Source organism: Erinaceus europaeus, chromosome 9 (genome assembly GCF_950295315.1).
Source record: "Erinaceus europaeus chromosome 9, mEriEur2.1, whole genome shotgun sequence".
NCBI classification, from domain to species: Eukaryota; Metazoa; Chordata; class Mammalia; order Eulipotyphla; family Erinaceidae; genus Erinaceus; species Erinaceus europaeus.
In genome coordinates, this window is record NC_080170.1 from 118634178 (window position 1) to 118661590 (window position 27413).

General features: G+C 47.8%; 2 protein-coding genes and 1 pseudogene across 6 annotated transcripts in view; 2 read left to right on the plus strand and 1 right to left on the minus strand.

Annotated features, from left to right (window-relative positions):
* The first annotated feature begins 315 nt into the window (after positions 1–315).
* Positions 316–4063, plus strand: LOC103110563 (large ribosomal subunit protein eL29-like; annotated as a pseudogene).
* Positions 4064–5561: 1498 nt separating this feature from the next.
* On the plus strand, positions 5562–14199 carry SOD1 (superoxide dismutase 1). The gene is made up of 5 exons (XM_060198637.1): positions 5562–5747; positions 8953–9034; positions 12118–12187; positions 12940–13057; positions 13986–14199. The coding sequence occupies exons 1-5, from the start codon at positions 5652–5654 to the stop codon at positions 14091–14093; spliced, it is 474 nt and encodes a 157-aa protein (XP_060054620.1). The 5' UTR covers positions 5562–5651; the 3' UTR covers positions 14094–14199.
* Positions 14200–15870: 1671 nt separating this feature from the next.
* The window catches only part of SCAF4 (SR-related CTD associated factor 4), a 56825-nt gene continuing 45282 nt past the window's right edge, over positions 15871–27413 (minus strand). For all 5 annotated transcript variants that reach the window (XM_060198622.1, XM_060198625.1, XM_060198623.1 and 2 more), the window contains exon 20: positions 15871–17460. In XM_060198622.1, the coding sequence (XP_060054605.1) occupies positions 16541–17460 (920 nt within the window). In that variant the 3' untranslated portion in view covers positions 15871–16540. The remainder of the gene's footprint in view (positions 17461–27413) is intronic.

Here is a 27413-nt window from a genome sequence, read left to right on the forward strand (position 1 = left end):
TCACCCTGGTACATGTGCTGCCAGGAATTGAACTCAGGACCTCCTGCTTGAGAGTCCAGTGCCTTAGCCATAGTGCCACCGCCCGGACCACCAGGCTGCTTTCTCATTCAGAGAGAGAGAAAACGAAGAGAGAGGAGTACCGGAGCTTTCTCCAGTACCTTCACACCTCCCACACGGGGCTGGGCTTCAAACCTGAGCTCTGTGCCTGGCAAAATAAGCATTCTACCTGGTGAAGTGTGTGGGCAGCTGGTGCCACTTTAATTAGTTCCCCTCCAGTTCCAGCGCTTGCAGCAGGTTGTAGCTTTTGGTGCAGACATGGCCAAGTCCAGGAACCACACCATGCACAACCAGTCCCAGAACTGACACAGAAATGGCATTAAAAAACCTCGACCACAAAGATATGAATCTCTGAAGGGAGTGGACCCCAGGTTCCTGAGGAACATGCAATTTGCCAAGAAACACAACAAGAAGGGCCTGAGGGGGAGTTGGGCGGTAGCGCAGTGGGCTAAGCGCAGGTGGCACAAAGCGCAAGGATCAGTGTAAGGATCCCGGTTTGAGCCCCTGGCTGCCCACCTGCAGGGGAGTCGCTTCACAAGCGTTGAAGCAGGTCTGCAGGTGTTTATCTTTCTCTCCCCCTCTGTCTTCTCCTCCTCTCTCCATTTCTCTTTGTCCTATCCAACAACGACATCAATAACAACAATAATAACTACAACAATAAAACAACAAGGGCAACAAAAGGGAATAAATAAATATAAAGAAAAAAAAAGTCTGAGGAAGATGCAGGCCAATAACGTCAAGGCGTGAGCACAACGGTTGAGGCCTTCAAGGCCCCGGCAAAGCCCAAGCAGGCCAAGACCAACATCCCAAAGGGCAGCAGCCGCAAGCTCAAGCAACTGACTTACATTGCCCACCCCAGGCTTGGGAAACGTGTCCAAGTTAAATGGCCAGAGGTCTCAGGAGAAAAGACAAAGCCAAGGCCAAGGCCCAGGCTCCAGCAGCAGCTCCCACTCCAGCTCCAGCTGCCAAAGGTGCCCAGGCCCCCAAGGCTACACAGTCAAGGCCCCTTCCTGCCAGTGTGAGGACCGTGGGACTGGTGAGATCCCTGGGCTGTTCTCCCTGGGGTTGGTGTCCTCCTGAGCCGTTTGTAAAATAAATTTGACACAATATATAATTAGTTAATTTTTTAATTTAAAATATCTATTTATTCCCTTTTGTTGCCCTTGTTGTTTTATTGTTGTAGTTATTATTATTGTGGTCGTGGTCGTTGTTGGATAGGACAGAGAGAAATGGAGAGAGGAGGGGGAGACAGGGAGGAGGAGAGAAAGATAGACACCTGCAGACCTGCTTCACCACCTGTGAAGCGACTCCCCTGCAGGTGGGGAGCTAGGGGCTCGAACCGGGATCCTTACAGTGGTCCTTTCCTTTGTGCCACCTGAGCTTAACCCGCTTCACTATTGCCACACTCCCCATAATTAGTTAATTATTTAACCAGGGCACTGCTCAGTTTTGGTTGATGGTTTTTGGAGCTGGGGATTAACCCTGGGGCCTCTGGCGTCTCAGCTAATACCACTTTTATTAATTCACTTATTTGTTTATTTATTTAGAGAGGCAGAAAGACAGAGGTAGAGAAAGAGTGAAAGAAGGAGCAGGGTGGTGGAGCACCCGGTTAAGCGCACACAGTGTAAGGAAAGAGACACGTAAGGATCCCGGTTTGAGCTCCCGGCTCCCCACCTGCAGGGGGGTCGCTTCACAAGTGGTGAGGCAGGTCTGCAGGTGTCTGTCTTTCTCTCCCCCTCTCTGTCTTCCCCTCCTCTCTCCATTTCTCTCTGCCCTGTTGAATGAGGAAAAAAAAAAAGCCAATAGAAGCGGTGGATTCGTAGTGCAGGTACATGTTCTACCCAGGTTCAAGCCCAGCCCCCATGGCATGGAAGGAAGGCTCAGGTTGTGGTCTCTTCCTCACTTTCTCTACCCTTCTAACTTCCGTCTCTATCTTAAATAAAATAAACTTCAATTCCTAGGGGCAATTTAGCATATCAATGATTCACAGACATTTTCAAATGCAATAAATAAATACAGTCAATCAATCGCTTAACCTTGTTCTAGAAGGTACTCAATTGTTTAAATGCTGTTTTTTTTTTTGTTTTGTTTTTTGTTTTGTCTCCAGGGTTATCACTGGTGCTCGGTGCCTGCACTACGAATCCACTGCTCCTAGAGGCCATTTTTATTGCTCTTGTTATTATTATTATTGCTATTGCTGTTGTCATTGTTGGATAGGACAGAGAGAAATTGAGAGAGGAGGGGGAGACAGAGAGGGAGAGAGAAAGACACCTGCAGATCTGCTTCACCGCTTGTGAAGCGACGCACCCCCCCCCACAGATAGGGAGGAGCCAGGGGCTCGAACTGGGATCATTGAGCCGGTCTGTGCACTTCACACCATGTGCACTTAACCCTCTGCGCTACCACCTGGCCCCTGTTTACATGCATTTTAAATGCAATATATAAATACAATCAATAAGCTTGTTAACTGTGTTCTAGAAGGTTCTGAGCGGAAGCTTCCTTGGATCCACAGACAGGTGATGTGAGTCAGGGACTCCCCTGTCCAGGTGTGAGGTTCCAGGGATGCAATGCAGGATGTCCTCAAGTCCTGCAGGACACAAGTCCTTCTGTGAACCTCAGAAGGCACAGTCCAGGCTTGTCAGGGAGGTTCTTTGTAGCTGTGGGTTGATCTGTCAACGAACTCTCATCATAGACTGAAATCCAACCAACTTCCTGGAATCCAGAGAAACTTTGGTCTAGGGCAAAGGCCCTTTGATTGGCATTGACCCATTTTTGCAACTGCCAGGCACGTGCCAGGTACCCAGAGACAGAGTGCACGTGCCAAAAGCAGACTTGCAAATGTAGACCTTTTCTAGAAGGTGCCAGAAAAATGAGGCTTGTTTCTCTGACAGGAGAAGCCTCAGAGCACCAGGGGCTAGAAAAGTAGCCTCAGAGGGAGTTTGGCGGCAGCGCAGCGGGTTAAGCTCAAGTGGCGTAAAGCGCAAGGACTGGTGTAAAAATCCCGGTTCGAGCCCCCGGCTCCCCACCTGCAGGGGAGTTGCTTCACAGGTGGTGAAGCAGGTCTGCAGGTGTCTCTCTTTCTCTCCCCCTCTCTGTCTTCCTCTCCTCTCTCCATTTCTCTCTGTCCTATCAAGTATAATAGGAAAAGAAAAAGAAAAATAATGGCCACCAGGAGTGGTGGATTTCATAGTTCAGACACTAAGCCCCAGCTATAACCTTGGTGCCAATAAAAATTAAAAATAAAAAAAAGAGAAAGAAAGAAACTATCTCGAGAGCATACTATGATATGAGCAAACAGTACAGATGAGTTTATTGGCTTTTCTTTTCTTTTCTTTTTTTCCTTTTTTTTTTTGAGTATTTACTTATTTATTCCCTTTTTGTTGCCCTTGTTTTATTGTTGTAATTGATTCTTCCTCTACTGAGAGGGAGAAAGACAGACACCTGCAGAGTCGCTTCATCACTTGTGAGGCTTCCCCCCTGCCAGGTCTCAAGCTGGGTCCTTGTGCATGGTACTATGTGCATTTAACCAGGTATGTCACAGCCCCACCCCCAAGACAGTGTCTTTGAAGAGTAAATACTATTCTGGGGTAGGGAGGCATCATTAATGATTTATCCTGTCTTCTTCTCTTTGAGTATTGTAGTGACAGAGCCAGACAAAACATAATCCTTGCATAGAATCCAACTGACATCTTCTTTTACCTAGAGCTGTAGCCTTGGAAAAACCAGAAACTATATATACATATATATATATATGTATATATATATATATATGTATATGTATATATGAAAATAATACAGAATCCTGCTAACTGAGTTTGCAATTCTCTGTGCTAAAAGTTAAGATGAAGTCTAAGGATGATAATGGTGGCAATAACTACCATTGTTCCAGAAAAGAAAAAGTGAAGCCAAAGACTGAGACATTTGTGCTGACTTTACACATCCTCAGAAAAGCAAAAGATTAGACCACTCAAAAACGAAAAGGATGAAAATCTACTGGCGGGTCTGACTTTTCTCTTAAGACTGCCTTTATTTTTACTACTATCTTTTTTTTGTTGTTTTTTATATTTATTTATTTTCCCTTTTGTTGTCCTTGTTTTTTTATTGTTGTTGTTGGATAGGACAGAGAGAAATGGAGAGAGGAGGGGAAGACAGAGAGGGGGAGAGAAAGACAGACACCTGCAGACCTGCTTCACCGCCTGTGAAGTGACTCCCCTGCAGGTGGGGAGCCGGGGGCTCGAACCGGGATCCTTATGCAGGTCCTTGAGCTTTGCGCAGCCTGCGCTTAACCCGCTGCTTAACCCGCTGCACTACCGCTCAATTCCCTTTTATTACTATCTTATGACCATTAGAGAGGCCAGAGCCTTGCTCAGCTCTGGTATAAGGTGGTCCCAGGGATGGAACCTGCAACCTCTGTGGCCACAGTCAGGCAAGCTGCTGCTCTAACAGACTAAGCTGTCTCCCAGATTCTGATACACCCCACCTTACATGTATTTATTAATTATTGTTATTATTTTAATTTTTTACCAGAGTACTGTTCAGCTCTCGTTTATGGTGGTATGGGGGTGCTGAACCTGGGACTTTGGAGCCCTAGGCACGACAGTCTCTTTGCATAACCATATTTATTAAATCTTTTTTTATTTGATAGAGACCGACAGAAATTGAGAGGAAGGGGGATATATAGAGAGGAAACAGAGAGAGAGAGAGATATACCTGCAGCACTGTTTCACCACTTGTGAGGTTTTTTCCCCTGCAGATGGGGGCCGGGGGCTTGAACCTGGGTCCTTGCGCACTGTAACATGTACGCTCAACCAGGTGCGCCACCACCTGGCCCCGATAACCATATTTATTTATTTTACCAGAGCACTGCTCAGTTCTGGCTTATGGTGGTGCAGGGGATTGAACCTGCATCTTTAGAGACGCAGGCATGAGAGTCTTTACAGAACTACTACGCGCCCAATGCACTCCAGAAAGCAATGTTTACAGGGGCCAGGGCGTGGCGCATCTGGTTGAGCGCACATGTTACAGTGCGCAAGGACCCAGGTTCCCAGGCTCGAGTCCCCGGGCCCCACTCGAAGAGGGAAAACTTCACAAGCGTTGAAGCAGGGCTGCAGGTGTCTTTCTGACTTTCCCTAACACTTCTTTCTTTCTTGATTTCTGGCTCTATCCAATAAATAAAGATAATTAAAAATTAAAAAAAAAAAGCAATGTTTACCTAGCTCGTGAGAACGCCAAAGTGACTTCAGATCTCAAGGCATGTTCTCTAGATCTCCAGCAGCCCAATGGGTGCAGCCTGGGCGGGAATGGCTTTGGGCTCTTAGTTCTGCGCGCTGCGCCATTTACAGCCCCGGGGGCCTAAGGAACCACGAGCTGCGCTGGCCCCGCCCCCGGGTCCCGTCAGCCACTCTCTAGGCGAAACCCCGCGGCGGGGGCGGGAGGAGTGCGCGGGTGGTGATTGGTCCCCGGGGAGAGTGGGCGGGGCGAAAGATCCTGCTATAAATGCCCCTGCGCCGCACAGCGCTGTAGTTGCGTCGGCGTTTCCGGCGGCGTCTCCGTCCTTTTCCCTAGTTGCCGGAGCGGAGTTCACGCCGGGAGTCATGGCGGCCAAGGCCGTGTGCGTGCTGAAGGGCGACGGCCCGGTGAAGGGCACCATTCACTTCGAGCAGAAGGCAAGGGCCGGAGCAGGGCGGGAGGCGGGAGGCCGAGGCCGGGCCTGCGCGCACTTGTGCTCCGCCGCCCCGCAGCCGGGCCCGCCGCTCCCGCCACGCCCCCATCTCGGCCCCGGGGCCGGGTTCGCGCCGCCCTCCGGCCCTCCCGGAGTCGGTGCCCGCAGGCCTGGCCGCGCCCGCCGCGTGTGCTGAGTCACTGCGTGGGCCCGCGGGCGGGGTTCAGGGCGGGAACCCCCGGGCCGGCGGGGGTTCCAGGCGTGGAGGTCTGGCGGGGGAGGGGGCTGCGGATTCTGGGGGCGCAGTGGTTCTGGGGGGGCCGGAGGTGCAGCGAGGGGATGCGTGCCTCCTGCCTGGAGCTTGGGGCTTTGCAGACCGGGGGCCGATGGTGCTGACAGTGGGTTGCAGACCGGGGGCCGATGGTGCTGACAGTGGGTTGCAGACCGGGGGCCGATGGTGCTGACAGTGGGTTGCAGACCGGGGGCCGATGGTGCTGACAGTGGGTTGCAGACCTCGGGGCCGATGGTGCAGCCTGGGGGACCGGGTGCTCCGGGGTTGATGGCAAAATAGGACGGGGGCGAGAGCGACACGGCCTTTTCCCGAAAAGTCAGGCCAACACCCTCTGGAGGGTGACGAGCCTGGGCCGGGGACGAAGCCCAAGCCCTTCCCTTCTCTGGCTGAGGAGGAGGGGAGGGTCCCCGGGGTGCACATTGGGGGCGCTGCTATCAAGGGCCTGGGACGCCGCCGCAGGTCAGCTGCTTCCACATCTCCGGGGCCTGCAGGCTGCGCCCAGCTCTCCAGGGCGGCTCTGATGCTCAGGGTGTTTTGAGCGTGGCTGTTGTTGTTGTTGTGTGTGTGGGGGGGTGTCCCAGGAAGCCATGGGGTGCCCCCCAGTGTCCCCACTGCGTGGCGGGGGTGGGGTGGGAGAGAGGGAATAGGTCTGTGAGCTGTGTTTTGGGGAGGGGCCGCCCCTGAGTTCTCAGCTCCCCAGCCGGTGGGGAGCTGCTTTGCTGTCCCGGGGAATCGCCTTACATCTGGCCCTTGGGTGGCTCTGCACCTTGGGTCCCTGGAGGTTTCCCGCCTTCCCCGGAGCCCGGCCAGGCACATGCCAGCTACACCTCGGCTGGGTGTGCGGTACAATCTGCAAGTGCACAAGGGTGTAGTCTCGCCTGGGGACTGTTTTCTGTCGGTTGCACTTAAATTGTGGTTTAGATGGCAATCTTTTTTTTTTTTTTTTTTTTCTTCAGAGCACTGCTTATGGTGGTGCTGGGAGATTATACCTGGAACTCTGGAGCCTCAGGCATGAGAGTCTCTTTGCATTCACTGTTATTATGCTGTTTACCCCTACCTGATGGCAACCTTTTTTTTTTTTTTTTTTTAAATTATCGTTATTTCTTTGACAGAGACAGCCAGAAATGGCGAGAGAGGGAGGAGGGAGAGAGACACCTGCAGCCCTGCTTCACCATTTGCAAAGCTTTTCCCCCTGCAGGTGGGGACCAGAGGTTTGAACCCAGGTCCTTCCTTGTACTGTAATAATGTGTGCTCAACCAGGTGCGCCACCACCTGGCCCCTGATGGCAGTCTTTTCTAGCAGAAAGCTTCACCTGGAGGAGCAGGTTCCTAGGTTCCTAGTTTTTTTTTTCTTTTTTTTCTTTTTTTTTTTTTTTTTTTTGCGTGTGTGTGACTGTTTCTTTGCCTTCAGCCAGCCTGTTCACATCACACTATGTTGGGGATGGGGGGGCATGAGGTGGGCAGCTTCCACATTCCCAGGGCACAAGTTTTTCCCAAGATGAAAGGCCTGCATTTGAAAGAGTCATGATAGACTCAATCTCAAAGCGGCACAGAGCAGCGGCCTTTTTCCAGCAGAACCTCAGGCCATTCCAGGCTAAGCCACCTGCACCTGCCCTGGTTCTTGACTGGCAAACTGGATTCAAAGCAGAGAGACCGTCTCGTGCATGACTGCGGAGTGGACTTGGAGTCTCTGTCGCTATCATGTCCTTGGTGTCTGTGTGGCCGTCCCACGCCCACTGCCAACTCCTGACTGGGGACAGAGCTGGTGTTTTCTTGTCTGTGGAGAGACAATCGGGGTTTCAGTCCCTTTGACACCAGGGACACCTCCAGGGGCAGTGGAGTGTGAGGCTATTTTCTGGCTGTCAAGTAAAAACTCTTCATCCATGCTAAAGAATGGAGAACTAGAGGCCAGTTGGACATTTCCCAGTTTGATTTTTTTTTTCTCATGTTTGCTCTGTAGAAAGGAGTCTGCATGGAGGAGGAAAAAGTGTTTAAAAAGTGTAGCTTGGGAGTCGGGTGGTGGCGCAGCGGGTTAAGCGCATGTGGCGCAAAGCGCAAGGACCGCGGAAGGATCCGGGTTCAAGGCTCCGGCTCCCCACCTGCAAGGGCGTAGCTTCACAAGCGGTGAAGTAGGTCTGCAGGTGTCTGTCTTTCTCTCCCCCCCTCTGTCTTCCCCTCCTCTCTCCATTTCTCTCTGTCCTATCCAACAACAATGACATCAATAACCACAACAATGTTAAACAACAAGGGCAACAAAAGGAAAAAAAAATTTAAAAAGTGTAGCTTGGGGATTGGGCGGTGGCGCACCTGGTTGAGCACACATGTTGCAATGCTCAAGGACCCAGGTTCAAGACCCCGGTCCCCACCTGCAGGGGGAAAGCTTCACCAGCGGTGAAGCAGGGCTGCAGGTGTCTCTCTGTCTCTCTCCCTCTATCACCTATGCTCCTCTCAATTTCTGGCTATCTCTATCCGATAATAAAGATAATAATAATAATAAAAGTGTGGCTTGCTCATGTTGGGAATCAGGAGTCTGAGATCACACACACAGATGCAAATCCCATGTGCACATGGGACCTATTGACAGGTGCTCACACAGGGCTAAGTTCTCGCTCCTCGTGCTCCCTGTGAGGGAGCCAGAACCCGGAGGCACGTGTGTCTGGGTGCCTTCTCACTCCACTGTGACTCCAGCCTCAGGGCCCCTCCACTCCCCGGGGCTGGGAGAAGAGTGGCCCAGCCTAGAGCATCGGAGGTGTGTGTTGTTAGGAAGTGGTAGGACTGGGGTTGGGGCGGGGGGGGGGGGGGGGGGGGGGGGGTGTTTGGGATGCTGACTCTTCTGCCCCTGGCCGGGGCGGGAGCTGTCCAGCGTCTGTCCTTGTGCCCAGAGGCACCTGCTCTCCAACGCTGGTCTCTCTCTCTGTCTCTCTTTGAAGGATGGTGGACAGGTCAGAGTGTCGGGCTCCATTTCCGGACTGGCTGAAGGTGAACATGGGTTCCACGTCCACCAGTTCGGAGATAACACACAAGGTAGGTGCCAGGCCACTCCTTGTCCTCCCGTGCCCAGCCTGGAGTGACCTCCTGAGGGAGGGGATGCTTTTGTCATGGTGGGGGGTGAGGTGGGGGTGGGCAGGCCAGCACTGGGCTGGGCTGATTCCTTGTCTCACTTTCTCACTTGGGCATGGGGGGGAGTGAGTTAGGAGCAGGGGTTAACAGCCCCCCAGCAATCAGACTTCACACCCTGAAGACTTGGGCCGTCTTGCTGGTGTGTCTTGCTGGCATTTGCTTTCAGTGTTCCATGACTTGGTCCCTCTCAGTAGTGATCTAACCACCAGGATCCACTTCTCCAGTTGCTCACCTCCCTTCAGTTCTTTCAAGAGGCTCCTGCTTACTCTGAACTTATTCTAGACTTCCGGTCTGCTCCCTGGGGCCAAGGGGCAGAAGTTGTAAACGGGGTCGGGCGGTAGCGCAGCAGGTTAAGTGCACATGGCGCAAAGTGCAAGGGCCGGCGTAAGGACCCCAGTTTGAGCCTCGGCTCCCCACCTGTGGGGGAGTCGCTTCACAGGTGGTGAATGAAGCAGGTCTGCAGGTGTCTGTCTTTCTCTCCTCTTCTGTCTTCCCTTCCTCTCTCCATTTCTCTCTGTCCTATCCAACAATGAACATCAACAACAGCAATAATAATAACCACAACAAGGCTACAACAAGGCTACAACAAGGGCAACAAAAGGGGAAAAAAGCCTCCAGGAGCAGTGGATTCAAGGTGCAGGCACCGAGCCCCAGCAATAACCCTGGAGGCAGAAGAAAAAGTTGTAAACAGTGGCAACTTCCTGCTGTTCTCCACAAGGCAGAGGCCTCAAGGCATCTCCTGCCCTGAACCCTGCTGCAGAATGCCAGCTGAACTCTGACCCCTGGAGCTCTGCCCTGTAGACCCAGGGTGCCACTGAGGAAGGCTTCAGGTGGCAGGGAGAGAGAGGTGCTGTGGGTTGTGGGGGTTCAGTCTCTGTAGTTGAGGGGTGCCACCTTCTAACCGGGGGGCAGCTCAGCAGGGGCCTGGCCCATCTCCTGCCGTGGAGGGTGGTGCCCTGCTTCTCCAGGAAGCCCGAGCCCAGCAGAGTGGGGCCCCCACTCAGCCAGCATCCGTCTGCAGGAGGGGGCCTGACCTGGCTGTGCTCCCCTCCCTCCCCTCCTCTCCCACTTGGCTTATGCACGAGTGAGCAGGGGCCGGGCCGGGCATTGAAACTGGAGCCTCACAGAGGTGTTGCTTCCTGTTTCTGTTCTCCGCGGTTTTGTTTTCTCTTTCTGTTTTTATAGGGGCTGGGTGGTGACACGCCCAGTTGAGCAGCACATGTTACAGTGCGCTAGGACCCAGGTTCAAGCCCCTAGTCCCCACTTGCAAGGGGGAAGTTTCATAAGTGGTGGAGCAGGGCTGCAGGTGTCTCTCTGTCTCCCTCTCTGTCTTCCTTTTCCTCTAGAATTCTGTCTGGCTCTATCCAGTAAAAAACCCATCTTTCTGTATTTTTTTTTTTTGGAATGTCAAATTTTATTTTTTTAAATTAACACTGGTTTTCAAAATGAGAAGATGTAGGAGTCGGGTGGTAGCGCAGCGGGTTAAGTGCAGGTGGCACAAAGCACAAGGACCGGCGTAAGGATCCCGGTTCGAGCCCCCGGCTCCCCACCTGCAGCGGAGTCGCTTCACAGGCGGTGAAGCAGGTCTGCAGGTGTCTGTCTTTCTCTCCCTATGTCTTCCCCCTCCTCTCTCCATTTCTCTCTGTCCTGTCCAACAACGATGACATCAATAACAACAACAACAACAAGGGCAACAAAAGGGAATAAATAAATAAATTAAAAAAAAATTTTTTTTTTTAAATGAGAAGATGTAAAGAGTAGCTCACTGCACCCCCTCCCCATAACCACATAGTTTCCTGAGCACGAGTCAGTTGGGTCACTTTTTTCCTTTTTTTTTTTTTCCCCTCTTTCCAGAGCCTTGCTCAGGTTATGGTGGTGCGGGGGATTGAAGCTGGGACGTCTGAGCCTCAGGCATGAGAATCTCTTTGTATAACCATTATGCTATCTCCTCCCCTCTTATTTTATATTTTTGCTCAATTGCCCTTAGTGTAAGTATCTCCAGTCTCCATTTTTGTCTTCAGTGATGCAGTGTCCCCCATGCCCCACCCCCAGCACCGCTCAGCTCTGACTTAGTGCTGGGGACTGAACCTAGAGCCTGAGGTATGAGTTTTTCCCTTTGTTTTGCCATCAGGCTTATTGCTGGGGCTTGATACTGGCACTACAAATCCATTGCTCCTGGTGGCCATCCCTCCCTCGCCCCCCCCCTTTTTTAATTTGATAGGACAGAGAAATTGAGAGAGGAGGGGAGATAAAGAGGGGGAGAGAAAGAAAGACACCTGCTTCACACATGAAGCTTGTCCTCTGTTCAAACCCGGTCCTTCAGCCTGGTAGTGTGGCTTTAACCGGGTGTGCACCCCCCAACTCTTTGCACAGCCATTATGCTATCTCCCCAGCCCCCCCTTTCTTTTCTTTTTTTTTTTGCCTCCACGGTTATTGCTGGAGCTCGGAATCCACTGCTCCTGGAGGCCTGTTTTGTTTTGTTTCCCCTTTTTGCTGCCCTTGTTGTTTTATCATTGTGGTTATTATTATTGCTATTGATGTTATTGTTGTTGGATAGGACAGAGAGAAATGGGAGAGAGGAGGGGAAGACAGAGAGGGGGAGAGAAAGATAGACACCTGCAGACCTGCTTCACCGCCTGTGAAGCGACTCCCCTGCAGGTGGGGAGCCAGAGGCTCGAACCGGGATCGTTACACCGGTCCTTGCGCTTTGTGCTGTGTGCACTTAAACTGCTGCACTACTGCCCAGCGCCCCCTCCCTTTTTTTTTTTGAGGGGATTCATGGTTGACAGTAAATAGCAATTGTTGGAGAATCTGGGTTTTTTTTTTAATTTTTAAATTTTATTTCTTTATTGAGGAATTAATGTTTTACATTCAGCAGTAAATACAATAGTTTGTACATGCCTAACATTCCCGTTTCCCATTTAACAATACAACCCCCGAATCTGGGGTTTTGATGCATAATGGATTCACTTCTTTTTGGCTCATAGGTTGTACCAGTGCAGGCCCTCACTTTAACCCTCTAGGCAAAAAGCACGGTGGGCCAAAGGATCAAGAGAGGTGAGTAGCAGAATGCTTCACATGCTAGCTGTGGTTTCTTTTTTTGGGGGGAGGGGGGAAGTCTTCTGGGTCTGCTATGTGCTAAGATAATGGTGTGAGTGCCCTCCCCCCTACATAAACCTCTTCTCCCAGGTGCTGGGATGACTTATGCCAGGGGCTAAGGAATTGACACATGGGGACACTTACAAACTTTGGTTTTGTAGCATTTATTGAGTACAGAACTGATACAAGTGCAACGAATACAGGAAATGCCGTGAATAACAGTACCTCAGCCTCCAGCAAAACAAACATCATCGTGCAACAGGGGAGGGTTTGGAGATGAGAATTTCAGACAGACTCCCATGTTTCTGTTCAGTTTTCCCTCTAACTCTGTTGGAAAATACTGGCCTTACAGATAAGGATTGATGAAGTAGTTAATTATAGTCTTTCTGCCAGTCCTAGAGGCATAGCTTCCTTAACGATGGCCCAGATTAAGGGCTTCCCCTCAGAGGTGAGTCACGATCTATCCCCCCTCAGTCTTCCCCGCACACATCCCTCAGCAGACTTGAAGCCTGTTTCAAGAGCCACGTGTCTAGAGGGTCTACTTTAAAAATGTGTCTTGTCCCCATGATTTTGTTCATTTGAAAAATAGAAAGGCGAGAGGTCCTATTTGATATGCCCGTCTCTTAGCCCATTAAGATACCTGACTGATTTCTAAGTTTTGCTCATGACCTGCCCCAGTGGCAGTGCTGACTCTTGGTGTTTCCTCCTAGGCACGTTGGAGACCTGGGCAACGTGAGCGCCGGCAAAGATGGCGTGGCCCACGTGTCCATTGAGGACGCCATGATCGCGCTCTCTGGCCCAAATTCCATCATCGGCCGCACAATGGTGGTATGTTTTCATAGCACTTAATCCAGTTTCTCCTAGCACACAGGCCAGTGTATTTCTGTTTAGTTCTCTCTCTCCCACTGGTTCAGTTACCTGCCCTGGTTTCAGTTGTATTTTTAGTTCAGGTCCTGAAAATCAATAGTTTGACTGGAGGATGGTTGTAGCAAAGCTCAGGCAGTTTCAGAGCACTGATGTGATCATAGACCTGCGCGGCAGAAACACTCTTGATCCTACTTGTAAAAGGCCCAGAATGCCAGGCCGAGATTGGGTCTCTCCCTTGTAGTTAAACAGCATTTTGCTCAGTCTGCAGTGTGGGTGGGCTCCCTCACAGCTTAGCATCATGTTTAACCTGTGTGTGTCTGTCCCGTCCCCCCCCCCCCCCCCCACATGGGGAAGAGCAAAACACCTCAAAGACCAGACTGTCTTCTGCCAGGCCTAGAGGGTTCTGGACATTTAGTCACTTGCTTTGAGCTGATGCATAGCCCTTCCAAACCTGCTTCGGCCACAGTAGAAAACTGTTTGAAAAGCAAAATTCATTATGCCACTGTTTAAGGAATTCACAGTACTTGTCAGGTCACCTCTCGTTGACAGGCAGCTCTGCTAGGTTTTTTTTTTTTTTTTTTTGCCCCAAAGCATCGTGTACTATACAGGAATGTTTGCTGTAACAGGTTACTAAGGTGGTGTGGTGCGGTGGCCTCAGAACAGCGGTTTAGATTTCTGTTCCACTCGAGAGAGCGCACTGCTTACTTAAGAGAGCCTTTAAGGAAAACACACCTCCGGATCCAGAAATAAATAAATAAAAACTTAAGTTTATTCCCTGACAAGTGTTATTTTAAACATCTAAAAAAATCCACTTGGGTGTTGCGGGGAGTGGTGGTGGTTATTACTGCATAGCCCTAAATCTCACTCATGTCCTTAACGTGTTTCAAAGGTCCATGAGAAACGCGATGACTTGGGCAGAGGTGGGGATGACGAAAGCTCGAAGACGGGGAACGCTGGAAGTCGTTTGGCATGTGGTGTGATCGGCATCGCACAGTGAACATTCCCTGGGACGTGGTCTGTGTCCTCGTAACTCATCTGTTGTCCTGCTAGTTGTAGAAATTTCACTTGACAAAACATTAAACATTGTAATCTTAAATATGTAATCGGTGTGACTTTTTCTTTTAACTGCTCTAAGTAACTGATATGATTTCGTAGCTCAATTAAAGTGTGTGAGCGATTTGTCTCCATGTCTGCAATTCTCATTCAAGCCTCCACTAAAGAAAAATACTGCACAGCACTGACTTTGAGGCTATTAACATTAAAAGCCTAAACTGGTGGACTCCCAGACAAGTAACATGTTGACAGCTATTAACCACTTTGTAGACTTTTCAAAGTCCTAAATGAGGTAATGAAAATGTTTGCATTTTTAGCAGCTAACCTAGTCTTTGAGCAGAGACCTTACCCTTAGTCCTTAGCAAGTGTGGGCTGTCCTGTTTGAGGGAAATTCAGATTTTCTCCCTTAGGCTCTGGATCAGTATTTGACTAAACCTCAGCTCACTCAGTTGACTGACTCCGCTTCCCAATGAGCTTAAACATCATTGGGGGTTGACTCTACTCGCAGTTGATGAATTCAGTCTGTTTCTCTTGAACTCATTATGTGTCTGTAAGAGAATGCTCTTCAACTAAGATTCTCCAATGTGGACTGCAGGTATTTATGGATCGAAAACTGAGGAATGCAGTTTCTGAGAGAGAAACTGAACATTTCTATAATTCTGACTAACTAAATGTGTGCTCTGTCAAGTACAGATCACTTAGGAAAGCGAAGCTTCTTTGGAAAGAGACAAGTTATAGTTTCCAGTTTCTGAATAGAATGTTCACTGCCAGCTAGCCAGTGGGATAGTTCACCTTGGCAGGTGCCTGCTGTGTTCTACTCACTACGCAAGTTGGAGCCAAGACCCCTCAGCACCTGGGGGTGGTGGTGGTTCTGTGCTGTGGTGTCTTCCTCTCTTCTCTCCCCATCAAATGACTTAAAAATGGGTTTCACCCAGTGTGGGACCGAGACAACAGAAGGGCTTGCTCTAATGCCTCAGGTGTAATACTTTTGAGGTTCTGCCACACACAACCAAGTGTTCACAATACTAGACACGGTACAAGTCCCACCTGCTTTGTTCAGGTCTGCAGATGAAAACCGGGTCTTCTCATTTTCCAAAGGCAGGAAGAAGGAGCACAAGAACCTTACTCAAGATAGCGGTCATTTCTCCCCAAATTTGTCACGCAGACCACAGTATTTCAAAATCCAGGACACAGAGCAGCCTCACGCAGCAAAGAAGGCAAAGGCAAAGTTAACTGCTTAGCACATTGTAAGCAGGACCCTTGAAAATAACAAACTCAAGGCCATGAATACTTGGCTTGTGTAAGGGTGGGCCTTTCTCTGTGCCACTGCTTTTTGATATTACTTTAGCTAGAAGTCTGATTTGGCTTCAGATGTCTTCTGTGGTTCTTAGATAACACACAACTGTTTTTTCCAACACTTTTAAGCTAACGAAAGCAATTTGTAAGTGGCAAAGAGTTCAGTCTACCTCTGCCCAGCAGGGGAGGTAAAGAAAGGCAGCAGGTTTATGGGAAACAATAGGTTGCATTTAAGTCGTTTAAACATAAAGACAGAAAGCTTTTAGGTTCAAATGTATGCTTGCTTGATTTCTTTCACCCCCCCCTTTTGGGAAAAATTTAATGGGATGGTAAAAACACCCAACCTCCTAAGTCATTAATATCGGGGCAGCCAGGAAGTGCACAGTACAATAGGTAAAGCCAGGGCCCACGTTCTCACACTTGCAAAAGTTCTCTTTACAGTTTAATTCAGGGAAACATTTACCACAAAGCCTAAGGCAGAAAAGAAAATCCTGAATTCAGTTGCAAAAGCTGACAATTTTTGCCCCCAGTTAACATCGAAACCTCTCACCTTACCATTGAGTAGCTAACAAAGAGTTACAAAAGGAAAATTTGAAAATAACTACACAAAAATATCTATTTCCAAATAAACAAGTCTAATTTAGACTCCAGTACAGTTATTAACAGCTCAAACTTTGATGGTGAACAATCCTTTTCCACCTTGATGCAGTGTAGGAAGAATAGCACACGTTAAAGTTTGTTACGAAAATAGAGTTTATTAAAAACATCCCTATTGTTTTGAGCTTTCACCGTTAACCTTGTCTTAAATTAAAAAAAAAAAATAGAGAGCACTTCTAATTACGATTTTGTAAACTTTTTAAAGTCAAAACTTTTAAAAAGTTACAGCAAAAAGGGGTAATATTTATCCATATTTTCAGTATTTTTTGTTATTTTGTGGCTATTTTTAAATAGAAGGGAGCAATCAAATTGCTTACAATTCCCCACCAACTACTGCGGGGCTGTGGATTTAGCAGGAGCGAATTATCATACAGCATCTGTACATCCCGACTCTACACTCCGCAAGTGTCCCCGTCCCAGCCAGACGCGTTCCAGTCTCTAGCGAGGAGCCTCGGCTGCTGAGCCGGAATCCTTTTCGGGTTCGACGGATGAGGTAGCCTCAGCAGGTAACTCTTCGGGAGGTTTTTTCCCTGTGGACTCGGACTCAGTCCCCTTGAGTTCTGGGACGGTGTCGCCTTTTCCCATTTGGCTAACAGGAGGGTCGGAGGCCTTGTTACCACTTGCCCTCTCTGGCGCCTCAGACTTCTCCTTTCCTCGGTTCTCTTCCTTCTCTCTACGGGACTCTCTATCTCTGGAATCTCTCTCTCTGTCTCGATGCCCACCAGAGCGTCTATTTCTTTCCTCCGAGTCTCTGTGCCTGTCCCGGTCAGGGCTCCTCCTTCCCCACTCTCGCCTGTCGCGACTGCTATGATCTCTATCCTCGTTACGGCTCCCATACCGTTCCCGGTCATTCTCCGCCCTATTTCCGAAAGATCTTCTTCCAAACCTTTCTTGGTCTCTACCTGAATTGAACTGCTGCCTGTTATCGTTTCTGTACGGCGGCTGCTGCTGCTGCTGCTGCTGCTGCTGAGCCGGTGGCGGCTGCTGGGCCGGTGGCGGCTGCTGTGGCGGCGGCTGCTGCCTTCCGTCTCTGTCTTCAGGCCCAGGAGCACCCGGGCCTGGCCCCGGGCCCCCGAGGCCTGGCATGCCCCCCGGCCTGACAAAGGGCCCGTGCGGCGGGAACGGGCCTTTCATGGCATGCGGTGGAGGCATCCCAAAGCCGCCCGGCCCTGGGGGGGGCCCTCTGTGCATCATGTGCGGCGGCATGGGGCGAGGGGGCATCATGGGGAAGCGCTGCAGGTGAGGTGGCGGCATTCCGGGGGGGCGCTGGAGGGGGATGAGGCCTGGGCGGGCGCCCAGGAGACCCGTGGATGGGGCTTGGAGTCCAATCACGGGACCAGGTGCGACTCCTTGAGTACCTGGAAAGGCAATGCAAAGCGGATGTGAGTAACATGGAAGATGCCACCCGAGTCTCAACTGCTTCCGGTCAAGCCTGGAGCGAAAGACAAGTCAACTCAGAATCTTCCAACTCTGTGCTATTTGCCGTTCTCTCTGTGAGGAACTCTGCATCAGCCCCTGTGCCCAGCCCTGGTGAACAGTCTTCTAGATGACCCTATCCTATACACGACACACTTAGTGCAGCGTCATGCTAGTAGACTAGGGCAGCTGAGGGGGAAAAAAAGCCCAGTGTATCAAGTTCCTACTAAAAAACAGACAAATGAAATAAAGGAACAAGCTATTTGTGCCAACAGAAGGTTGCCTCAGGCTCATACTAGGGAGAAGGGGGCTCTGACTTCATGTCATTTACATGCCTCACAAATGCATGCAAAGACACACACACACACACACACACCCCAGCTTCTTTTTGCAGGTCTTCTTTTCAATGTTGAGTACATCTAGTGCAACTCGCCCAGCCCAAAATGATAACTGTCACTCATGTTCCTTTGACTCAATTTTCCCGAAGGCAGTGAGCCTGATGAAACCGGTGTTGACCCAAGGGATAAGGGCTTACTACTTTAATTTAGAGAAGTATTGCTACAAGGGTCACAACAATGCAACGATTTATTTATACTGATGTCGGAAAGGATTTCTGTGTGGTTCGCCACTAAAGCAACAGTATCTTATCACTCAATATGTCGCCAGCCAAACACTCAGATCAACAGATTCATTCACCTTACCTTGTCGTACAAAGATCGGAGCAAATGATAGGTTTAACTGAGTGATTAAAACTGTTAAGCCCTACATTTAAAAAAAAAAAAAAAGACAGATACACTATTTTCTCCCCACGTTTTTACTATTATCACTTTAGCAAGCATTTTAACAAGCCCTGCTAATTTTTTTTTTTTTTGCCTCCAGGGTTATTGCTGGGGGTCTATAGGAATCCACTGTTCCTGGAGGCTATTTTTCTCATTTTGTTGTCCTTGTTGTGGTTATTATTGTTATAGCTGTTGTTGGATAGGACAGAGAGAAATTGAGAGAGGAGGGGAAGACAGATACCCGCAGATCTGCTTCACTGCTTGTGAAGTGACCTCCCTGCAAGTGGGGAGCTGGGGGCTTGAACCGGGATCCTTAACCGGTTCTTCTGCTGCATGCCACCTGCGCTTAACCAACTGCGCTACCGCCCCGCCCCGCCGATTTTTTAAAGATAGCTAAAAGTAGTATGAGAGACAATAAGCATGTGTATTTGTTCATTACTCTGTTTAACATAAAGTTTCACCAGGTTTGGCATTAAGATTCCTTAAGAAGAGTCTGTTTGGGGAGATAGGATTTTACTCAGTAGTGAGACTGGACACAGGCCTCAGAAACACAGGGCTGATGCGCATCTCCAGCTGAGATTAAAATGGGACAAAGGCTTGGCACATAGTTATATGCAGAAATCATCATTCCACACGTCTATCTTTAACGGGTGATAAACACCTTAGCATTAAATATTTAAATATTTAAATATTTGTTCCTGCAAGAACAAATGTCCTATTTTTCATTTCTTATGATTAAAGATCTGAAGTCCTTCTTCTGACTCTGGGATCCCCAGTGTTATTGAAAAGTTAAAAGTTCTAATGACCACAACAGGAAGCCAGCAGAGTGAAAACGGACTGAGCGAGACAAAGACAGACCCTTCGAATTCTCACTAGGAAAGGCCCAACAAACAACACCCATGTCTCCTCTCAGGCTGAAATAAGATTTAGTGGGCAACCGAAACATTCTAACATTGCTGAGTGTACAGTGCCCAGCCAGTCAACAAGCTACAATGTCCTTGTTCTTATAAGCAAACTTGCGGTCCCAACAATTGCGGACTTTCACTCAGAATCGGCAGCACACAATGCATGTGCCCGTGTACAGCCTTTCTTGGCAATCACTGTAATGTACAGAAACCCTTACACGGAACTTTGCTTTCTCGTTAGTTTTTGCTCAAAGACTGAAAGGACCTACATTTACTGTTGCAGAGGGCAGGGTAGCACATTTGAGTCCTGATCTTCAGGCTGAAGCGCTCCAACAGCAATTTATTATTATTATTATTAAACCCATGTAGAGAAGCAGAGCACCACTGGCAATATTATAGTGCTGGGGATTGAACTGGGCAATTTCTGACAACGCTAGGAAATGGGCTCAGAGTACCTGACAAAGCTCGGTACTTTCAATTAACCCTCAAGGAGGAAGCAGTCTCTCTTGTGGAACAGTTGGTCTTGTTCCTGAGCTGATTTCACGATGACTGGCTTCCTCAACTACCAGTCTGACAATCACTGAGGAATACAAGGTCACCTTGACCTTGTACAGGAACACATCCCAAGTCCCTTTTCTCCCTCACACTAATCAACACTGGGGTTTCACTGTTGCAAACTATTTTCAGATAGTGGCAGAGACAGAGGGAGAAAAAGATCATAGTATCAAAGCTTCCTCCAGTGAAGTGAGGACTAGGCATGAAGGCAGGCCATGGATGTGTGAGAACGCGAGGTGAGCAACCGTGCCAGCCCTTGGGTTGGCAGCATCCGCAGCAGCTGTACTAAAACCTATAGAGCGTGGTGCAGGAGATAGCGCAGTGGATAAAGCACTGGATTCTCTCAACCATGAGGTCCCGAGATCAATCCCCGCCTGGCAGCACACATACCAGAGATGTCTGGTTCTCTCTCCCATCTTTCTCATAAATTCTTAAAAAACAAAAAAACCACCCTGTAGGGCACATCATTATACACAAAATCCCACCCCTCATTTCTAAGTGGATCTTCTGTTTAAAGTTGTATAAACTAAAATTTATTAATTATTCTGACAGGATATTCCCCACATCCCAAATGTTGATCTTCAAATTCCACTAATGGATGGAATTAGGATCTTCTGCTTACTGCAGGATCTCTATTGTCAGTGAACATGCATTGCTTTTCATGAAGAAAATTTAATAAACTAGGGCAGAGCGTAACTAACATTATGCATACACTAAGATGTAACATGAGTCAACCAAGTCTAAATGCAATTATTCAATTTGACCTTTTAAGTGCGATGTGCAGTTATCACCAAGTTTTCAAACTGAGTCCACACATGACTTGAGCTTCTGAGTTTTACATTCTTAACTCACTCAACACGCTGAAGGATCAAGCCCTTCCCTTCGATGCTAACTGCTGCAGGACCTGGCACTCGCAGGTATGCTGGCAAAGGTGGCATGAGTTTGAATAGGGGCCCGACGGGATGTCTGAACTGGGTTTCGGAGGCAGGAAGCACAATGCTGAGAGCGGCAGCCTTTGTGAAAGGTCTGCACATCAGTGGTCTGCTGTTCTGACCTGAGAACTGGAATACACTGTCTTCGGAAGAGATTCGCTTTGCCCTTCTTTAGCTATGGATTTATTTTTTTCTTTTTAAAGCAGGGATGATTATTTTTCTAAAGGGTCCTTTTAGCAAACAGCACACAGGGAAGCAGAAAGGGGGCAGGCACTGGAGGGTAGTTAAGGTTTAGGATCCAAGGATCTAGGAGTTGGCGATGACTCAACTGAAATGGGACGCCAGGGATAAGCAGCCAGACCTACCCCACCTTTAACCACAGGACTGGCATAAGCTGAGAGGAAGAGCAGAGCTCTTGGCTTGTAAGCAGTGAATGCGGAACTAAAAAAAAAGTCATTTCTGGAGACAGGTGATAAATTTTACAGCTGATACTGAGAACTGGTGGGTCACACCTGGTGGAAATGTGAAGCAGCTTACTGTCTCATATGGGTCCTCAAAGAGCGAGTGGTCTGTATTTCAGAAGCAAAGACGGGTAGGGCAGCTTAGCTTTCTACAACAGATGCTGTGTGTGACACCAGGGAGACAGTAGCTACACTCAGAATCAAATCTTGTTGAGGGTGGCACCAATTTCAACGAGCTGGATGCTTTCATGAAGGATATGTCATGCAAATTTAAACAGCACCTTTCAAGAAAGGATTGGCTATGTGGAAAAAAAAAAAAAAAAAAAAAAGAGGAAGCAGAAGGGGAAAGGGACAAGGAGCACCTGAAAAGGCACCGCAGTTTCCCACCACCTGGCCTCTTCACATAGCAAATCCACAGGCAGTTTCTAGGAGTGCGTTACAAACCACCACCTCTGAGCCCTCGGTTCCTCTGAGGTCAGGCCCACGACACCGCCAATGACTTCGCTCTCCTTACCTGGCCTGGAGTCCAGAGGTTTCCCTCACCAGTCTTCCAATACGCACCTGAACAAGGCTGAGAGGTCACCCACCCACCCTCAGTACTCAGACTCGTCTCATTTTAAACTTGTAACAATCCGGGCAGGCAATTTTCCTGGCCGACATGTCTCTATATACCTATTTCATATGCTTGTGTCTGTTTCTCCTTAATTCTCTTTGTTGGTTCGTTTAGACCAATTTCACAGATAATACACCAGAGCTCATAATTTACTCGTGTAAAGTGTCCAGCTCAGTGATTTCCAGTCTATCCGAAGTTGGACCATTATTAACCAACTTTAGAATACATTCTCATCATCTCAAAACTGATTTATTAACTCTCATTCTCCACTCCACCCCAACTCTCCCAGCCCTTTTACCCCAAGAAGTCAGTTATCATATACCAATTATTTTGGGGGCCAGGCAGTGGTGCATGTGGTTAAGTGCACACATTACAGTGTGCTGGGATGCAAGCTCAAGCCCTTGGTCCCCACCTACAGGGGGAAAGCTTCACAAGTGGTGAAGCAGTACCGCAGGTGTCTCGCCTCTCCCCCTCCCCTCTCAATGTTTCTATCCCCTATTAAAAAAAAATCATTAAAAATGAAATTATGTAACTATTGTGATAGACTTCTTTAAGTACCTTTCTCGAGGTGCACCCACGTTGTAAACAGTAGGCTGGCGCACAATTGCTATGATTAAGTAATAGTCCACGGCATGGACATACCACATCTTACTAAGCCTACGGGTTTATAGGCTGCGTGACACAGGAGGGAGGTGGTACAGTGGATCAATGCTTGGATGATCGAGCATGGGGTTCCAGATTCAACCCCCACCGTCACATGTATTCTAAGGATGACCTGGTTCCTCTCTGTCTCCCAGAAAAATAACAAACTCTTCAAGCAGTTGGAGAAGTGGGAAGAGTGGCCAAGGAGGTGACTCAGTAGCAGGAGTACAGGACTTGCATGGTGTGAGCATGAGGCCCTGGGGGCCTGATCCCTGGCACTACCCTAAGGCAAACGGTGAGCTGGTCTCTCACGATTCCCTTCAAGTGGTCTTCAGAGACACTCTTGGCTCCATAAGCACCATCAAATCTGATCAAGTCTTCCACGACCGTTTCCACTCGGCTTGTCAGACATCTGCATTCCGAAAGCTGAGCTTTTTTTGGTCAAGCCCTGAATTCATGCAATCAGTTAGCTGAGGATTAGCAACTGAGCCAAATTTCTCTCCCTCCTTGCATCAAAACAGGTTTCCTCACTGGGCTTTTCTGATAATTAAAACCCTAGCATTTTCTCCGCTAGGCCAGACCTCCCCACCTTGCATCTCTTCCCAATGACCATCCCGTTTTAGATTCTCCTGTATAGCTAAGTCTTCTCAGAGACTTCCATCGCCTGCTCTCTCCTGGCCTTTCATTTTGCTAGATGCAGCTGGCAAATCTCAGTGCCCTTTCTGGATCAAAGACATCTCCTAGCTTACCTCTCTCTCCCTAGAAACCTTTTACTTGGTTGACCGCCTCCCACCTCCACTGGCCGCACAGTTCCTCTTCGCCCAACAGTCCAGGATAGCGGTCACGAGGTGCCAGCGTTTATGCTATCAACTGTAGCTGCACTTTCCGGCAAGTGACACATCTCTTTATGCGTTGGCTCCCCCATCTTTAGATTGGACTTGCTTAACTTGATGCCTGCTACTAAACACCAAAATTCAAAGCCCAGCATTTTAACCTACTATCCTCTTCCCAGACCCACCCCATCTCAGGAACCAGTGACCTCCTACCAACTGATCAGTTTTCAGGTTGAAAGCTGTCACTGTTCCTTTCTCTCCCATACTGAGTTTAACCAGGCGTTAAGTACTCAAGACTCAACCTTCAAAGTTCAATCACTGATTACTTCCCCACTACTCCAGCACAAGCCGCTGGCTTTCACCTACTGCAAAGGCATCCATCCAGACTAACTTCTATTCATTTTCCAGTAGCCAATGTAATCCTCCCTCTCCCAACCCCCACCCCACGTTAACTGCAAGGGCTGGGAATAGCTCACGGAGACAGTGTGCTGCTCTGCCGTGTGCGTGCTCCAAGTTTGAGCCCCGCTCCCACCGCACTGAAGGAAGCTTCTGTAAGGTGGGTCTTTCATTTTCCCACTGCCCTTTTGTATCTAGAACAAATGATCAAAACCCCCTTCTTCCCAGGGTACACGTAACTCAGCTCATAACAGCTTTTAAGTTCACTGCTTTCTTCTCTAGCTTTGATTATTCTGCTACTAGGGAATAGCCCACAGCAGCCCTGCCAAGAAGCCAAGTTCATCTTAATCTAGTGGTAACCCCTCTCCATCATTCTACCTAAAACGTCTCTTTCCTCAGTATAACATGGCTCTATCACTTCTCCTCTTACTGCCTCTGACCATCCTTGGAAATTTAACACATCCCTTGTGAGACTCAAAGACAAAGAACCCGACCGTTCCTGGCTCTACTTTCTTTATAGAAACAGCTCCAAGTGAATTTATGCTTTACTACATAGAAGTCTATACAGGCCTTGCTCAGCCAGTCAACTCTAGTATAAAGAAGGGTGGTGCTTGGCACCTAGTAGTTGGGTGTCTGAGTGGATACTGGTGGCATAAGTGATGGCCCCGAGGACCAGGAACAGTGTAAGTTCCATGTCTCTTCCCCAAGGTGGTGAGTCTCTTCCGCTGTAAGCCTCTGAAGACCTCTTAGTTACTTTGAGAAAGGTTGTAGTTTTCTTTCATAGCCCCCCATTCTGTTCCAAAATCACAGCTTCATCTTTTAAAAATTTGATCCCAACAGAATGTCACTGTGGCATTCTGTAGAACCTAAGATGTAATTTTCCCACAAAGGGAAAAGGTATCACTGAGCTCGCCCATCAATGTACCAAGATCCCTCGCTGGGTTATAGCAAATCAACAACTGCTTTAATTCCAGATACTCTGAAAACCAAGTCACCAGCACAGCCCCATACATGTATTTACTTTGTCCAGATGCACCAGTTAGTATCAGGTCAGCCTGTAGCTGTGACTTTGGGAGAACCACGGCAGTTTCCAATGCAGAGAATGGGGACACAGAACTCTGGTGGTGGGAATGGTGTGGAATTATATCCGTTATCTTATAATTTTGTAAATCAATATTAAACCACTTATAACGGTAACAATTAGGGCATAATATCTTGAAAGGACTTCAAGGCAATTCTTGTAGTGTTACGATGAGTTAGGAAGAATGTAGAGGCAACAGCTAAATAAAGCATTTTTTGATTGCACTTATGAATATAATGCAAAACATGTATAGAATGTTAAATCTTTAAGAAAAAGCTTTCGTTACCATAATACAAATATAACGTATATTTTATCAGCAAAAATCAGAATTTTAAGGATGACACCTCAGTTTGTCATAAAGTATCCAGCCTTGGTCAACTGCCCTAAAGTTAATTTATAGGTGTTCATCAATCTTTTGTTATGCAATAATCGTTCCTGAACTTTAAGTGGCAAAATTTAACAACTATGACTCACAGGGAAAAGTTTACACTATCAGAGTCAACACTGGAATGGACAGTTAACTTAAAATTTCTGCAGGGAATTTCAATGGTAGCTGGGGGGGGGGGGGAATCTTACCTGAAATTCTTCAAGGAAAATACTTTTGTCTACCTATAGTAATCTAGAGTCAAATCCAGCCCTCCTTCAGCCTCCGCCCCCAAAGCAGAACTCCAGCATTACAAGTCTCTTTAAACAGAAATCTTGTGCCAGAGATGCTCTGTGTTCTCACTGGTGACTACACAAAATGCGATCTCTACAATTCAGGAAGAGCACAGGGGAAATGGACACAGTGTAAAACACAGCTTTCAAAGTTCTTGCACAAGACTGTCCAAGTGTTCTATGTAAAGGAAGTCGCCTTCTGAAAGAACAGTGTATCTATCTATGAATACTTCATATTTAAGGCAAATATCTGGTAAGGAATGCTACTAATTATTCCCTGTGCCAATAAAAATGTTATAGACTGAAGGCAGAATTCTGGATAACAATTCAAAACTTAACTTTCAAAGACGACTTTTCTAGGATAAAGTCAACAGGCTTTACGAGCACCAATGACTACACCTCGTAAGTCCTGCTAGCTTAAAATGGAGCAATATTAAAGTTCACAATAGGGGAAAAAATAGGGAATTAACGTTATCATACACAATCTGTCTTCCTAGACAGTTCTTCAGCACCCCCCCCCCACTGTGCTCTAATGTTCTGATACAGATATTAAAAACGGAGCATAAGAAAATTCAAACTCTGGGATTAGAAACCCAAAGCTAAGTGAAATCACACCACAAATGAAAATCGAATTTTAAAGCAATTATTGAGCTCTCAATAGTAAAATTACTCACTTTCTAGCCAATTTTTTTAAGGGTCAAAACTATTATGCAAAAGCACAAATACCTGTTAACGTACGGCTCATAAACTGATTCTGCCTACGATTTCTTCAAGTGTCCAAACTTGGGAGCATCGACTCAGATGGTGCGCTGAGGCCCCGGGGATGTACAGACAGGAGGCCAGGCACTGCTGGCTACTAACCACGCCTGCAGACCACCCACTTGGAACTTCTGCTTTAAGTCTTCAGCAGCAAAACTACCAGTAAGCAGGAGGTGATGGTACAAATAAACTCTTGGTAAACTATCACACTAGGGTAATAAGCCTTGGGAAACCTCTGTGGTCGGTAGTGAATGAATTTCTGGATCTGGAAGGGGGAGGGGCTTTACTATTCCACAAAAGGAGTGAGTCCAAATGTGTGTGGGTTTTCTTTCAGCAGGTATTTGCTTAACACAGTAGAGATGTAACACAAACAAACACTTTTTGTGTATTTTTTTATTGTTTGGAACACCAAAGTAACCCAAACTTCACATTTACAATTAATGTTTTAATGATATATGCTTACATCATTAGATACATATGATACAAATTAAAATTTTAAACAGATACACTTATACAGTAAAGTGGATGAGTTGAATCACTGTATATTTAATAGTCTTTATCCTAAATGATCAGCTACTTAGACTGTTAACCTTTAGTGTTCTGAAACCACTACTTCTTTTAGTAGCTGTTTTTGGAGTGTGAAATACCAAGAACAGATTTCTTTAAAATCAAGCGACAGGAAAATCCCCAGTGGACTGCAAGTAATTATGTATTTTCAGTGTCATCTACCTCAACGACAGAGGTCTTTAGATCCCTGTAAAAAGTCAGCAGTGTGGAGTGTGGGTTACCTGGACCCAGCTCCAGAAACTAATACGCACACTTCCGTCTAAGCAATCCGAAAGCTCTTTAAACCAAGCTACACTGAGTGAGCCCTACTGCCGCTTCCCATAGTCAAGTCTCACTACAGAATCTCAGAGGAGATTCAACGAACATCTATCTGGCTCCTGATGCTTTAAAATGTGATTGCCACATTAAGGAAACGAAGGTCTAGGAAAAGTCAGTTTGATTTGAAGGGCACACAGCGTGCACAGTCATGTGGTCTAACTGATCGGGGAAACATCAAAACAATAGTTGCCCCCCTAAAACCTTTGCTTCTGCTTTCTGCAAGTCTAAGAAGCAGAGCCAAAGCAATAAATGTCATTTTCCTCAAAGCTTCCCAAACAGTAAGTGGGTATCCTCACGTGCGGTAAGCCAGTAAGCGCTGTGGGATGTTTCACACAGCAGCTCATCCCAACACCAGCCAGGCCCCTTTGTCCTCCTCCTCTTTATTTATTTTTCTTTC

Excerpts from the sequence above, each read along its gene's own strand:
- SOD1 (XM_060198637.1), top strand. The coding sequence starts at position 5,652 with ATGGCGGCCAAGGCCGTGTGCGTGCTGAAGGGCGACGGCCCGGTGAAG. Across the intron at positions 9,035-12,117 it reads GTTCGGAGATAACACACAAG|GTTGTACCAGTGCAGGCCCT; the intron begins GTAGGTGCCAGG and ends TTTGGCTCATAG. Across the intron at positions 13,058-13,985 it reads TCATCGGCCGCACAATGGTG|GTCCATGAGAAACGCGATGA; the intron begins GTATGTTTTCAT and ends CGTGTTTCAAAG.